The sequence below is a fragment of the Periplaneta americana genome, chromosome 6 (genome assembly GCF_040183065.1).
Source record: "Periplaneta americana isolate PAMFEO1 chromosome 6, P.americana_PAMFEO1_priV1, whole genome shotgun sequence".
NCBI lineage: Eukaryota > Metazoa > Arthropoda > Insecta > Blattodea > Blattidae > Periplaneta > Periplaneta americana.
In genome coordinates, this window is record NC_091122.1 from 142,259,088 (window position 1) to 142,276,253 (window position 17,166).

General features: G+C 33.5%; 1 protein-coding gene and 1 long non-coding RNA gene across 2 annotated transcripts in view; one reads left to right on the plus strand and one right to left on the minus strand.

The window, feature by feature from the left end:
* LOC138701865 (uncharacterized) overlaps nucleotides 1-17,166 on the plus strand; it is a 173,149-nt gene that overhangs the window by 151,603 nt on the left and 4,380 nt on the right. The gene's annotated exons all lie outside the window — the stretch shown is intronic.
* The window catches only part of yellow-e (L-dopachrome tautomerase yellow-e), a 74,588-nt gene continuing 58,267 nt past the window's right edge, over nucleotides 846-17,166 (minus strand). The window contains exons 4-6 of the mRNA XM_069829194.1: nucleotides 12,445-12,699; nucleotides 10,659-10,909; nucleotides 846-4,285 (exon numbers count right to left, since the gene is read on the minus strand). Coding sequence (XP_069685295.1) covers nucleotides 4,009-4,285; nucleotides 10,659-10,909; nucleotides 12,445-12,699 — 783 coding nt within the window. The 3' untranslated portion in view covers nucleotides 846-4,008. The remainder of the gene's footprint in view (nucleotides 4,286-10,658; nucleotides 10,910-12,444; nucleotides 12,700-17,166) is intronic.

Genomic DNA, 17,166 nt, shown 5'->3' on the forward strand with positions numbered 1-17,166 from the left:
CTAGTTCAGAGTCTATAAAATTATGAAATATGTGCAACGTCACTCATGTAGTCGCAATGCGAAAGGACAGGGAACCTTTCGATTTGCAGATTCAGAATTCACGGCATCTCTCCTGGCGGTCTTCACCTGCCTTGTCATCGAGCAACAGACGACAGAGTCTTCTCGACTCCTCCTGAACTGCGAAATGACACAGTTCATTTCAATGTGCAGATTTACACCAGCCAACTCCTCCTCGTCCCGTCCCGTGATCATTTTGATCACATTTCCGTCCCCGTCGCGTATGTGGTACCTAAGAGGTTACGTCCATTTTCGGTTTTCCCCTTGAAAATTTTCTAGAGCTCCTTCAGTGGAGCAGCGTAACCCGGACTGAGACTAGTGGCCAACAGGCTTGGAGCTCACATATTTAGTTTCTTACAGCCCCGAACCCCTTGCAAGGACGGGTTTTGCGTACCTTTTAAATTTGTCCTCCCAATTCACTTCTTTCAATTCAATTCAATCTATTCTGTATAGTAGGTGTTGGAGTGAGATATGAATAGCCACTATTTCAGCATCAAAATTTGTTGTATTATTTACTTAATGTTATACTTAACATATTTTCATACCTACTGTAAGTTGTAGAAAGAGACTAAGTTGGCTCAAACTTTCCCAGATATGCGAGTAATAACTACATTTCGTAATTCTACTGAAAGTTTAGTAATATGTCTACATTATTATATATTTAATTCACATTATTACTCATAACAATAACACAGCCACTTATGAAGTCGTAGTCTAATTTTACATTATGCATGATTATGTATGTTTAAGGAAGGAGAAATAGTTCAATGAATAAATATTTATATAGCTATAACTGTACAACACTTTTATTCAATATCAACAATCCTCAAGTGGTAACTCTTCTCAGAAATTATCATGTAAATCTGTGGGTAGATCCATAGGTCTATACAACAATCAGTATTTACAAAATACGATCTACTAGTCTCTGCAATAAATACACACTACAATACTACACTACACACATATTGAACATATTCTACTCTGCTTCTGTCGACACAGGAGAATAGAATGTGTTGCACAAATAATAGCATGGAAAATGGTGAAAATGCTTACGAATTTTTTTCGACGAGATTTGAAAAAAACACAACATTTGATTTTGACATGAAGTTACCAACACCGACTGCCCTTCTTATAACTTACTTCAGATATCACATTCGCTTACTTTTATGCACAAGTTTATATTCGGTATGACTGAAGTCGTTAAAACGTGGCTGGCTTTTGATGAAATTGTTTCTTATATACAGACTTACAAGTGCCAGCTTACTTAACTGCCTTAATATACATGCCTGGTCTTGTAAAGTCTGTTTTAGCTACGTTATTATACTACAGCTAATGTAAATAAGCTTGCAGTAGGACACTCATTTAAAACTTTTTATCACTGCAATGTGCTTATTATACATGGGAGAAGAAAGAGCGAGGTAATATGGCTGTTAGGTATTTGAACGGGAATTGTTCATATTTTAATATGGTTATTTTCATTACATAACGGGTTTTAGGAACGTCGTTTCAATCTGTAATGAGTTAAGTTTTGAAAGTTAATTTAAAGTAAATCTTATTCATGTAATTGCGTCGATAAGTAAATCTGTCCATTACGAATCTGGATTATTAGATAGACATTAAGTAAGAGAGCGACAAATGTAACTCCTGAGCTTTTATTGGCAATTGAGTTTGTCTAACCTACAGTACTAATATCTGCGTTCTATTCTTTTACAACTAACATATGTGAATGAAAAAATGTAACATTTGTGCCTTAAAAGTATATAACATTTATATATTTGGCGTAATGAAGAATTACGTTTCAATTCTTTTCCGTATTTGGAATAAGAGAATTGCCCTCGACTAACTTAGTTAGAAGATGTTTAAAATAATTTTCTTCATTAGTTATTATGTAGGCCTATAGCCAGCTCATGAATTTTTAAATGTTTAAGTTTATTACCTTTATCATTAAAATATTAATTTATCACTTGGCGATCACACTAAACGGATGTAGAATATTATTATCTTTTTCTTTGAAGTACGCATAAAGTGTTATAAAATAAAACCCATAGTACGAATATCATTTCATAAACTTTCTGCCTTGAATTATATGTTTCCATTTCTTCCAACTCGGTTCTAAATAATTTTAATTTACGGAAGAACATTTTTTCAATAAATTTAATAAGTGTCGCATTACTCTTTTAAAGAAAATGAATTTATATTGCAAAGATGTTAAATTAATAACTTAAAAAATTGTGTTACAGGAGATATAATCAAAATATCATTGTTTTAGAATTAGTATCTTAACCAATGTATTAAGGAACAAAAGGTCTGTGGCTGTTATTAGGTATGAACGCTATGTCTTTGTGAAATGTATGTTGTCATTCTCCTTATGTTATGAGTTGACTCCTAGCACTATTTCTTAATAAAATTAATAAGAAATTTTGTGAAACATACATCTAAATTACGGAAAATTATCTGTATGTCCTAACTGAGTAAAGATTTGTCAAATTCTGTTTATAGAGAGAGAGGCAGCGAAAAGTTACCGCACTATGCAGGGGACGTGTTTGTTGAGCGCACGTTATTACGTGGTGTTGCATTACTACACTTGTTATTAAACATTATTTGTGTTATTTGTGACTCCACTTGTCAACTAAACACACTGTACGCTTCCCGCTGTCCGCGCACTCCATCCCCACCACTCGGGAATTTTAGGCCTACCGTAATGAAACTGAACGCCCGTCCTCGCTGCTACAGCTTACCGGTCAGTCGAGCAATGGATTGCGGGAAGTCTGTTCCTCGACGTCCCTTGCACAGCGCGGTAACTTTTCCCTGTCTCTCTCTCTCTCTATAATGTCGATCGTGATGTTAGCAATATGGGAAATATCTCCTTTCATTCGCATTTAATTTCTCACAATAAATTAGCATAAACACACAGAAGAATTGTAATGTTTCGCCTTAAGTAATATAATTTTTCTCACAGCAAAAAATAGAGATATAAGAGAGAATTATTCCCTTTAAACAAAGTTAATATTTTTAAACCGGAATTTGTATTATTTTGGGCATGTCATTGTTTTGTGATCACATTTATTACACAATATCTTCAACTTTATCTACTCTTGACTACATAATTACAATTTTTTGGAAGGAATTGAGTTCGTACTGATGTAGTAAAAGTATCATTTCGTACTGGATATGGATGGCTTGAAGTGATCTAAAATATGAATTCGCCTAATTGTGCGGGTCTAGGCAATTAAATGTTTACTACGATAGAGAAAAATAAACTTCTATTGGTACTGTAGTCATAAAACATTTGTTTAATTATTCAAAAATAAATTCGCCAAATAGCTACAATGCAGACCTTCCTTCTTTAGTCACTGTCTTCCTATTTTTTTGCGAATTATATAACTAAGACGTAGCAGCTGTATAGTTATTAGTGTCATCTTCGTTACATTTAGTTCTTAGTATAATTTTTCGAATAGGAATATTTAAATTGCATTTTTGCTGATAAGTGCAATTGAAAGAATTTATTATTTAAGTACTTAACATCATTGTTTTTTGTTTTTGTTTAATCAACTGTTCGAAGACAGGTCTGAACCTCATAAGTGATACCAATAATGAATCGCTCATGAGGCAACTAGGCCAGGAGATAATGGGTTAAGGTGGCCAGTTCCTTTCCCCTTAACGTCATTATTGCATAAAATAAAATATAAAATTGCATTAATGACAAAAATAAAACAGTTACAATTATTTAAATTTATAAATCAATTTTATAAATAATCTTGTGCATGCGAGACAGTGGCATAAAGTTAAAATTAATTTTCGTCTGCATATAATATTCTCATAATGTACAAACAACGTTTTTACAAATTCGGGAGTGATGTAAAATCACAAATATAATATACATAACGGGCAGTAATAAATTTTTGAATCAGTTGTTGGTATGATATCCGAGATTCTGCTTTGTCGTTAACGTTACTTCAGTGCTTGATGAGGATCAAGGTTGTAGGGTGTACGTACAATTCTCATAACTCTGAAATTGATGACATTTGGATCGTATGTTTGACGGAAGAACTTCTGAAACTTGGAGGTGACAAACCAGATGTTGTAATTGTCACGGGGAGTGATCAGAATATCAGAAGAAAATTGTATTCTCTGTTGGTCCTGTACCACCACTTGAGCACGTCGATTTCCGGGGCGTAGCGATGCGATGGCTAAATCTGACACAGGATTGAAATAGAGTGTTCCGTCACTGCAACAAGAAATTGGAAGCTGAGATTAGGCAGGATATTTCTTGCAATATTATTAATTTCTTTAAATATAAACAGTATTAGAATGTGATTGCGCATAGATTAGAATTTTATCAGTGGCGACATTAGTTGTACGACTTTGTGTGAGAATTTGAAACCTTCCCAATGTGACTAATAAACTTATAGAACATCAATAATTGTAACCTTCGTCTGTACACGGCATCACTAATGGCTTTGAAATTTTAAATTTTAATTATCAACCACACAAACATACAATTTTATATTTGAAACTTATTTTATAACATCAAGAGATTCAAATATTGTGTTTATCACTCTGAATAACTGTTAGCATGAAATTTTATAAAATGTTTTATTTTATTGTATAGAAATGACTTGGAAACAGATTTTATGTCATGTTGGTTTTAAACAGTTTTATTAATAATGTGTGTATATATATTTTTTTTCTTGCATTTCACCTATGTCCAGTTGGTCTATTTTGTAACTCTGTCTGAAGATGATTTTTAAAAAGTCGAAAATATTTGTGGATATATAACTTTGTGATATGAAATTTAAAAACAGAAAATTGTTTGCTGTATTAATTTATAAGTTGTTGACTGAAATTACAAAACAATTCTTTATTATATATTCCGAATGTGTGTTTTAAGTATGATTTTGTAAGATATATTTTTAACTAAGAAAGCCATGTTACACACATTTCCTTCCACTATCTAAACATACCAACTATGAGACTTATGAATGATAATGAATACGGTACTACATAGAAGAGGCGACTATTTTGAGTGATTCTATTGGACCAGAACCATTTTGAGAGCTTTCAGGTAAACTACGTCCTCCGCAATAACTAGATTGGTATATTGGGATCTTGGGCATCTGAATAGACTGGGTACAAAAAATTAATGATTTAAAGACTAAGAATATCATTGAGTTGAACTTGGCCCTGCAAACTACTGACTTGAAGACAGAGCATTGTATCCTTAAAATTTCATTCACAGGATGGAATTTATTACTGAAACTTCGATTGAAGCACCGAATATGAAAACGTCGCAACTTTTATTTTTATTTTTTGTTTTTGATGGTAATCGGTAGTTTACTAGGCACTGCACCTATTCCAGAATGAAAATTACTTGTCTCTTACTCTTAAAGAAAATCTGAAGCTCCACAAATTAAAGGAAAACACATTTTATGAAGATTAGCGTAACTGTGAAGAAAATGTCATGATATGACAAATAATAACATACAGATTTTAAGCTCTGATTTTCAAAAAAAATTTCCCCTCCCTTCATTTGCTTGTCAAGGAAATCTATTACAAGAGAAGCACCATTCTTGGATTTATATAAATAGTGTTACAGAGCTCTATATTATTACCAATACTTGCCCTAGGCGAAACTTAAACAACACAATGATGTAATACTAGTATTCTTCGGTAAGTGTAGAGAAGTTTAAAAATATTACCCATTAGATCTATCTCCCCATTAGGGGACACAGCTATCTTCCATGTGACAGAGTGTTTGATGTAATTGGTAACACGAAAAAGAATCTTGAGAAAATTGAGTGACATAGTCTACTAGTAAGAAAGAGAAAGAAATTTGATTTTATATTGTGAAAGATTTAAATACTTCAAAGAGCATTTATGTAAGATCTTCAAGCATTCCGTCACAAAAAATGTATAGAGCTTCAACTTCAAATAGAAAAACAGAAAAGGCTGAAGTTGTCCAAAGCTCACAAATATGAATTGGTTGTAACAGAAACCAGGGATGAGAAATTATTGAAATGTTTCACTATACAAAAATTAACATAAAAATCTTCGTCTCTACAGAACCCATTTACAATGCCTATTATGCTTTTACTATGTCATAATACTTTTGACTAATAAACGGTACGCAATGACTTGTTTCAACCAATCATGGCAGCTTATCCTACAATTTTTATCACTTCCCTAGCATTTGTTTCTTTGTATGCCAACATTGTACTTTCAATAATTGTATCTTTTAAAATTATTCATGTTTATTTCAGCATTCTTAATTAAAACTTGGTCCACGCCTGTGGAGTAACGGTTAGCACGTCTAGCCGCGAAATCAGGTGGCCCGGGTTCGATTCCCGGTCGGGACAAGTTACCTGGTTGAGGTTTTTTCCGGGGTTTTCCCTCAACCCAATATGAGCAAATGCTGGGTAACTTACGGTGTTGGACCCCGGACTCATTTCACCGGCATTATCACCTTCATCTCATTCAGACGCTAAATAACCAAAGCTGTTGATAAAGCGTCGTAAAATAACCTACTAAAATAAAAATAAAATAATTAAAACTTTTCTATTATTTATTTTGTTTATATTATTTAGGTTATATTATAGCTTCTGCTGTATGACATTATGGATAATCAGTAATCACGTATCAGAGATTGTTTAATATATATTGATAATTGAAGTGGAATGAAACTGTTTTAATAAAAATGAAACTGAATCAATAAAACTTTAATGAGTAGGCCTAGTAATCGTCCATAGATTTCAATGAAGATTGTACAGTTGACAGAACTGTAACAAAAGAACAACTCATCATAGTACACTACTGCCATCTAGCGGAATATTTGTAATGATGAGTAGGTACAATAATACATTTTCAAGACGATTTTATTAAGTTAATTAATATTTTATTTTATTAGAATACTTTATTTCTTCTAATCTTTATACTCCCTTCTAATCTTGTAATAGTCAATTAAATCCCACTCGAGTGTTGATTTATCGATAAAATCAAAATCTCTAGTGAGATTACTGTAGATAGAATCAACAAAAGTAACAAGAAATAAAAATCACAGAATTATCGGTTCACTGAAGACAGTGATGATGATTGTCATGCAGAATAGGTAACAATACTAGACTACAGTTTTAAGATATTTGTATATTAATGGTATAAACAATAAATAACAATTTAAAATTAATTTAACAGACTTTAAATCAAGAATCAGAATAATCCAACTTCACAACCAAAAAAATTAATATTCCTGTTCTTCTAGTGAGCCATCCTGTCTATAAATAGCACAATCCATTACTCAATAAAAAATAAATCCACTAGCAGTACCATCTTTCGACTATGATCCATATTACGAACACAAGATAGAAAAAAAACTCTTCTGAAAGGTATTGCATTTTGGAGTTGGAATTTATTTTTCATTCTGGATAATTTATTACTGTAGTATTTGTACGCTAGAGTAAGACGTCGTCTGCATTTAGGGTTGCCAACTATTTTTGAAGAAAATACGGGAGACTAAGCGATCTACAATATTTCACATAGAAAATTGGCAAATTATTCATTACAGTTAGCAGTACTAAAATACAACTATATTCTACACTTAGGCAGTTAGACTTAAATTAAAAATATTTTGAGACTTTTGCCTCGTTTAATAGTTTCAAACAAATTTTAAAAATTCCCTACATGAGTAGTTGAAATTAACTGTGATTTGCAGTTCTGATTTGATTAGATGTGTCGTGCTCCAGTTTCAACATCTGTTCACTTGTTCATAAGGAAAACCACTCTCTGCATGAGATTTGCTGCCTGGCATACTTATAGCACAACTCCCTTTTTTTTTTTCTTTTCTAAATTTGTAACTCTAACATTGTTTGATTTTAAACTACTGAGCCCTGAAACTATTTCTGGCAAGTATTATCTTCTATACAGATTGCACAATTCAGTGCATCTCTGGAACAATAGAATCCATCGCATAAATTACCTTCAATCAGGAAAAAATTAAATGTTTCCTATAGATTTTTACATTATACAAAAATAAGAGAGAAAAATGCTCGAGGAGAAAAAACATACGGAAGTCGGGAGACTTAAAAATTTGGACTAAATACGGGAGATCCCAGGAAATACGGGAGAGATGGCAATCCTATCTGCATTGTAATTTATAGGTGTGTTCCATTATGCATCAAAAGGTTTAAATTGTTTGTTATAAATTCTGGGCAGAGAATACCACAAAATAAATGCTGAGTGAACTTACGAAGATTTTGAGACGGTGTAAGTAACTGTTCTATTTTTATGTTGTAGAATGAGATAGAATAGGCTGATTAGGACTAAACTGTTCGGATTATCTAACACGCTTCTAGATATAATTCTAATACTGACCTACATTTTTTAGATTTTTCTTAGTATTCATAGAAATTGTGACATATCGCCTGATAGACCTTGATCATTCCCTTATAAATTATTTTACTTACTGTTATTAATTCCGTACAGTCATAGCTCTAACACTTAGCTGAACACATTTAAGAAAATAATCTCATAATTGATTCAAGGCAGATATGAGAATTTTAGTGGATCAAGTGGCTGAGACGACGTTTCCTTCATGTGCTTACGTTTTCTCAGCCATTCTCATTTTTCCATTACTCATTTATCGGCATATCATATAATGGACTCTGCATAAGCTTTGTCATTTGAAACTAAATCACCGACATTTAATGACATTCGCAGTTACGAAGCTGAATCAACAAACAATGGAATGCGATGAGGCAAGCTATCTTGAACTACAAGCAAGGGCGTCGTTAGAGTGGGAACTGGTAGGACATGTCCCACCCAGCAATTCCCAATAATATTGCGAGTAGTACCAATTGCATTACAATTAGGGGAAATGATTTGAGTATATTATATGAGAGTTGTAATAATACAGTTACCAGTATTTTAATAATATTAGGAAACTGTGGTCCGTGTCCAACATTAATTTGCCTAAAACTGCTTCTTAATTCAATGGAAGCAAAACGCAACATTTAACATTTTTTTGGAGGTTGTGGAAACAAACAATATAATGACAATATACATGAAATGATTTGAGTTTATAGACAACTTAATATATTTATATATTCAACTTCTTGAAGTATTCGGACAAGCGACAGTGATTTCTTCAGATGTAATTCTGTACTTGACTCGCTTAGCCCACGAACTTAGCGACCTAGCCTAGATTCGTGGCAGACCGACAAGTTTGAAAGTTTTTTCTGCTGTTAGAATTTTTAAGAGGTAAAGTTAGACGTTAATTTGTTATTTTGTTTGCCCGTCTTATTGTCAGATGGGTTATATTCGAAGGCTGACACACCATCTTTAGAAATAGAATTAAAATTGTTCTCGAAAAAGAATATATTGCCTCCGTTACAGGATTGTCTTTACTATCTTTCCTGTTTTTTTTAGAATGAAAGCTGAAGCAAGATGTTTAGTTTTAAGTATGAATGTGGTTTATAAAATTCAAGTTATGAAGCAGAAAGAAATTTCAGTACTTTCCGTCATTTGAAAAAAAAAATGCATTCGACTATTACTCAAAAGAGACTGAATTGATTAAGTAGGAATTGTTGCACCAATGTTATTTAGTTAGCTTTGACAAGAAAAAGCCTTGATATTCTTTTCTGAAAATTATCAACAGTAATCTCACTAGAGGTTTTGATTTATCCAGAGAAAATCAAAACTCGAGTGGGATTTAATTGACTATGACACGATTAGAAGAAATTATATAAAGATTAGAAGAAATAAAGTACTCTAATACAATAAAATATTGACTTACTAAAATTATACTTCGCTAATTTTAGATTTACCAAAACGTTTGAACGGAGCCGTCATTTTCAGTTAACTATCTATGCGGGAAACAAATAACGATCGCAAAGTATGTTTTATAATACCGTAAAGAATTTGCAGTTTGAAATGTTGGCAAACAAAGAAACAAATGATAGAGAGATGATAAAATCAGAAGAAAGTAAAGTAAAGGATTAGAAGAAATAAAGTACTCTAATGCAATAAAATAGGTAATAATTGACTTACTAAAATTCTATTTCATTAATGATAGATTCACCAAAACGTTTGAACGGACCCACCATTTTCAGTTGACAGTCTGTGTGGGAAACAAATGACGATCGCAAAGCATGTATTATAGTACCGTAAAAATTTGCAATTTGAAATGTTGGCAAATAAAGAAACAAATGCTAGCGAAGTGATAAAAACAAACAAATGCTAGGGAAGTGGTAAAATCAAACAAATGCTAGGGAAATGATAAAATTGTAGCGATAAATAGCCATGATTGGTTGAAACACAACCTTTCGTACCGCTTTATTGATCAAAAATAGTATGACGTAGTAAAAGTGTAATAGTCAAAGAAAGACAATGCTTGGTATGGATCATTAATGTGTATGAACTGAAAATTTAGAATTCGGGCAAAATTAGGGTATATTCTTTTGGTGGATTAATTTTCTATTCATTAAAACACCTGTGAGATATATGTAACAACGTATACATATTACCATAACAGCATATGTACTGAACGTAGCATCCTATTTACGATGTTCTAGCTATTAACTACGCAATGACTACAAGAGCGCTTTACTCACGTGGGGTCAGAGGCTAGAGATGCGGATTGTGAACTTTTCTCGAAGACCAAACGGACCCTGAGATCCGCGTCGATCTGGGGTGGCGTCTGCAGCACTGACGTCGGGATTGAGAAGAGGCGTAGCGCCGCGAAGGGCTGGAAGTAGAGCACGCGCTCTTGCCTCTGTGTTGGGTATCCGAAAATGGGGGCGGTCTCGGGAGACAGGGCGATTCCCACCACAGCGTCCGGAAGCGTGAAGGATTCGCCAGCGATCTGCAAAAATATAGAATTTGTTAATGCAATGTGCAGCGAATAGATTTGACTCCGTTTGGAAATTATTTTATTTCACTAACATTATTTTTAACATTTATATAAATAATTATATAAATGAATCAAAGAAAATCGTAATCATAGACTACTTGTAGGTGTCAGATCATGTGGCCTATTACGGTATCATGCCTGCGTTTTAGAGGTCCTCCCACATACCCTTTTATTCATTCAGGTGATTGGTTTCTTTTTTATTATAATCTAAATTGGAATTTTCAAGTTAAAGAAACAATAAAAAATATCTGTTCCTCCATTCATTGTTTGAGTCGCTTAAGAAACTTCTTGCCCCAGCAACTAAAACTTACCCTAGTACAAACCCTAGTAATTCTATTATTGTGACATTCTGTTAAATGATCTAAGTTCTGAACTGTCAGTCAAGTTACAGCGAGTTCAGAATATGTGCGTCAGATACGTGTGCAACATCCGACGATATGATCACATATCACCGTCCTTCGCAAGTCTTTCGTGGCTCCGACTCAAAGAACGTAGAACTTTACACTCTTTGTCTTTAGCCTAATATTTCGAATTCTGCACACCTCAACACCAAAATTACCTTTCGTCTCGTTTCTTTTACCTATACTCCAACCACGACGTAAATACCAGATCACTTATCTGTGGCACGTTAAGTATACCTCTCCATAGAACATCTTGTTATTCATTATCTTTTACAGTGTCCACCGCACGACAATGGAATTCCTTGTCATAAAGTATTAGGGGCTGCAAGGCAATAAACATTTTTAAAAATAGTTTAAAGGATAATCTTCTTAGAAATTCACTCTAATTATACTGACTTAAACGGTCACTGACTATATGGTAACTTCTTTCTTTAGACATGCATCCTGATAGCGCTGTATTTTGAAAATTGTCGCATAATAATGTCTTTCTATTATCTAACATTATTTGTAATATATTAACATTCTATGTATTTTAGTTTAATTCTGCTACACAGTTTGTATTTCATTGTTTAATTAATAGTTCATAGTATTTTACGGTTTAATTCATAAGCGACTCTTGTACACACGTAACTTTTATCTAAATCAAATTGTTGTACCTATTCTTTGTAGCTTGCAAGTTCATACATATGTATGTATACTTTTTGCTGGTTGAATGGAAGAGAAGGTCTTACGACCTTAACTCTGCCAGCTAAAATAAACCATTATTATTATTATTATTATTATTATTATTATTATTATTATTATTATTATTATTAAAACCTGGAGCGTTGTAATTAGAATGTAATAATGTAACTAAAGGTCACATTACTTCTGTAGTGTCTGCTTTTCAATGCAGGTATTTGTAAATTAAACCCAATTGTTAACCTCTAATTAAATTATTATCAACACGTGAGAAAAGAAATTGAAGTGAAATTTTATATGGCATTTCCTTAAAACAACATTATACACATATTATGTATTCCGACATAAGAAAAGGAAGTTTATGTATGGAAACTTCTCACTGTAGCTGCGCCTACGCCTCCGTACATTGTATGTGCAGTGTTCAGGATGCGGCAACATGTAAGGGTGGAAGACTCTCCAGGCAGCGTCATTCTTGATGTCGTACACTACGATCCCGGCGTTGGCAGTGTCCGTCATGTACAGGAAGGCGTCGTCGCAGGTCTGTTGGGGCTGCTGGTGGAAGCCGTAGAAGTTGCCGGCGCCCAATGTAGGTCCGGCCCCAGTTCCCGTGATCTCGTAGTCGATCACCAGATTCGTCAGAAGAGAATTAGGTCTAAGCACCTGGAGAACACATGAAACAAGAGAGAAGACGTAAAATGACAAACATTAAGTAATGAGTAGGGCTAGGATTTTGATGACCTATAAATCATTAAAAAAATGCCCTAAAAGCAATGTATTTTTTACCTAAAGATCTTTTAAAAATGCCCTAAAAATTGAAGACATTATTACAAAAACAACCCTTGTCAAAATTGCTATTTTTCAGGAGAACAATACAAATAAATAGAACAACACATGTCAGCTGTTTCCGTACAACTGGTGTTTATCTTTGTGGTTATTACACCTGAGATGTGTCATTTTTGGAGTCTATAAACATTTGAAATAGTAGCAAATGTGTCCTTAACTCAATTTCATTAAAAATGACTAGGGTTTAGTTTTGTAATAATGTCTTCAATTGATCTTACATAATTGGCTTAGTAGGAATATTAATATTTAGACTTGTAATTAAATTAAATTCTAGTACCAACATTCAAGTTTATTTAATTTTACATAATTTTTCTAAGCAGTACACTTTAATTAATTATTTTACCTGATGTAGTTTCCATGTAATCCACCACAAGGCCACTCTTATCAGGAACTAGCAGGTACAGAGGAGTCTATATTAAAGGGGTGGTTGGCCTGATGCATTACGTGGGGGTTTACTACATTAGAATACAATATTTGTGTAGAAAAACGATTAAAATAATATACAAAATAATAGGCATTAATTGAAAAAAATATGTAGAGGAAATATCAAAGGAAATGAATAATATTTTACATTAATAATGGGGATTTATGGCCAAAATTAAATGAAAATACCCCAAAAATTACCGAATAAAACAAAAAATGCTCTTATGTTTTAAAACACTCAGTTTATCACATAACATATAAATACTATAGCAGCAATGTTTCTGGCTTACTAGAAAAAAGATGCAATTTCATCAAAATCCTAGCCCTAGTAATGAGCAACTGGCACAGGGTACGGAAACGCGTTAAAGAAGTAGACTTAATTTAACCTACTATAAAAATAGCGTTTCTTTTCTACTATTCTCAGAAAAAGCTCTTGACACATGATCTTTAGATCCTGCTTATCAGTTTTCTTCCATATCAAAATCAGCCTCATTTTAATTCATGGTGTGATTCAAAGGTCCTTGACCTTTAAAATCAGGTTTTACAACGTTACACTTTAACGTGTTCTTACTTTCGCCTGTTGTCCACTCTTTTTCTTTTTACATTTTCTCCCTATCCCATATTTGTATGGAGGCGGGTCCATAAATAACATGTTATTTACGAATATGAAATATTTAGACACAAAATGTGATTGGTGATTGACATCTGCAGTGCAGTGCCTTAGCATATTATGAAGTAATTTTAAATAGTCACCCCTCCTAATATTAATTTATGTTAAGACATTTTAAGTGCTCTGTTAATTAATTTAGTTCGTTTTCTTTTGCATTGAAGAAATCCAATCCGCTATAATGTATTAGCGAAAAATATTATTGCTGCCTCAGCGTGAAATATACCAATCACAAGCGTTTCGGTATTTCATAAGCAAAGTAATATAACGAATGGCTCCTTTTCCGTTGTGATACACATCCTTCGTATGGTTGTGATTTAAGCATACTAACTTTTAAGTGCTTCAATGTGCATGCAAAATTACACAGTTTTTTTTTTTCAAAGTGAAATTAAAATCGTGCGAAATATTTTTGTAGCAACGTTTGTGCCAACTTTCTGTATCGCACGCTTACATAAACAGCACAATAAAATTGTAATTATGTGTAAATTCATTTAGGTTTCTAAAATTTACTATATAGACTCCACTAGCTAACCGATATGATATGAATAAAAAATGTACAAAATCTTGGTAACTTGTTTAAGAACAACAGAAGCGTAATTTTGTTTCATTTCAAATACAACTAAAGTGATTAATAAAAGTGCGTTGTTACACAGAGTCATGTACAGAAAAGGCTTACAAGAGTAATAATTCGAACTAATTTACGTCGCCATTAATAGGCATTAAAATAGTAAGTTCAGAGACAGTACTTCTGCTAGCTATGTTGTGTATAAAATCTTTGATTATTTCCCAAAGCCCAAGGTTAATTAAATAAAAAGAAATATTGTTAATGTTATGTCTCATTAAACTTGTTTCATCTCGAGAAACTTCTATATCCAATTAAAAAATTAATTTTTCTGTTCTGAATAATATTTCCTTAATTTTGTTAAAGGATTTGTAACGAAGTGTTATTTTGTAACTTTGCATTTACAATCAGCTGTTTAAATATTTTTAAAATAATAACGCTCAGTCGACTAAGGCGCTTGCCTGCCGATCCGGAATTACGCTCGGGTGTGGATTCGATTCCCGCTTGGGCTGGTTACCTGGTTGGGTTTTTTCCGAGGTTTTCCCCAACTGTAAGGCGAATGTCAGATAATCTATGGCGAATCCTCGGCCTCATATCGCCAAATACCATCTCGCTATCACCAATCTCGTCGACGCTAAATTACCTAGTAACTGATACAGCATCATTAAATAACCAAGTAAAAAAAATTAAGCCTATTGATACATATAAAAAATACAAATAATAATGGTACTGCTTTTATTGCTGTTTATTTCTCTAACTACAAAAATAATCTCTCATATTATGTTTTCTAGGAAAACGAGTCACTGAAGTTAATGGAATTCTTGTCTAACAATTTGTAGGTGTCAAAGCTGAAATGTTTTCAACTCAACAGTTTTTAGTTGGTTATTTAACGACGCTGTATCAACTACTGGGTTATTTAGCGTCGATGTTTTTTGGTTGGTTATTAAACGACGTTGTAGGCCTATCAATTAGTGGGTTATTTAGCGTCGACGAGATTGATGATAACGATATGGTATTTGGCGAGATGAGGCGGAGGATTCAACCTTACGGTTGGGGGAAACCTCAGTAAAAAAAAAAATCAGATATTCAGCCCAAGCGGAAATCGAACCACGCCCTAGCGTAACTCCGAATCGGTAGGCAAACGCTTCAGCCGACTGAACTACGCCGGTGGCTTCAACGATGAATAAATGCATAGAATATTATTGGTGAACTTTACTCTGTAAATTAATAGTGATGTATAAATATTTTAATGAAACACTAACAATGTATATAATTAGACGTTCGCTGCATTGAACCTCAAAAAGATGCATCAAAACAAGTATAACTTGACCGAGGCGAGTGGAGTCGCGGGCGTAATGTGAACTATAGCGATGACGCTATACGAACGCAGGAGAAGTACAAGTGGCGCTTCGGGCTGCAGGACTCCACTGGTCTTGGTTGAGTAATAATTCTTAGTGTCATCACTATCGACCATAAATGTATTATTTTTATTAACACAAATTATTAATGCAATTAATTTTACTACATCATTAGAAACAATATTCTAAATAATGTACCAATATCATCTACTGAGTATGCCATTAGGAAAGTCCAGGATAACAGAGAGGGTTTGGAATTGAACGGGTTACATCAGCTGCTTGTCTATGCGGATGACGTGAATATGTTAGGAGAAAATCCAAAAACGATTAGAGAAAACACGGGAATTTTATTTGAAGCAAGTAAAGAGATAGGTTTGGAAGTAAAGCCCGAAAAGACAAAGTATATGATTATGTCTCGTGAGCAGAATATTGTACTAAATGGAAATATAAAAATTGGAAATTTATTCTTTGAAGAGGTGGAAAAATTCAAATACCTGGGAGCAACAGTAATATATATAAATTATACTCTGGAGGAAATTAAACACAGAATAAATATGGGCAATGCCTGTTATTGTTCGGTTGAGAAGCTTTTATCATCCAGTCTGCTGTCAAAAAATCTGAAAGTTGGAATTTATAAAATAGTTATATTACCAGTTGTTCTTTATGGTTGTGAAACTTGGACTCTCACTTTGAGAGAGGAACATAGGTTAAGGATGTTTGAGAATAAGGTTCTTAGGAAAATATTTGGGGCTAAGAGGGATGAAGTTACAGGAGAATGGAGAAAGTTACACAACACAGAACTGCACTCATTATATTCTTCACCTGACATATTTATGAACATTAAATCCAGACGTTTGAGATGGTCAGGGCATGTAGCACGTATGAGCGAATCCAGAAATGGATATAGCGAGTTAATTGAGAGGCCGGAGGAAAAAAGACCTCTGGGGAGGTCGAGACGTAGATGGGAAGATAATATTAAAATGGATATGAGGGAGGCGGGATATGATGGTAGAGACTGGATTAATCTTACTCAGGATAGGGACCAATGGCGGACTTATGTAAGGGCAGCAATGAACCTCCGGGTTCCTTAAAAGCCAGTAAGTAAGTAATATGTTGCCCATGTGCACACTTACTGATATGAACCCTGGAAAAGATTGTACCGTTGTCTCTAATTGTATAATAAACAAAGCTGAATAAATAATTTATAAATGAATGTACTAATGTTAAAAATCTCCAGATATGCTCGAACAATATATATTTATACGTAAAACACA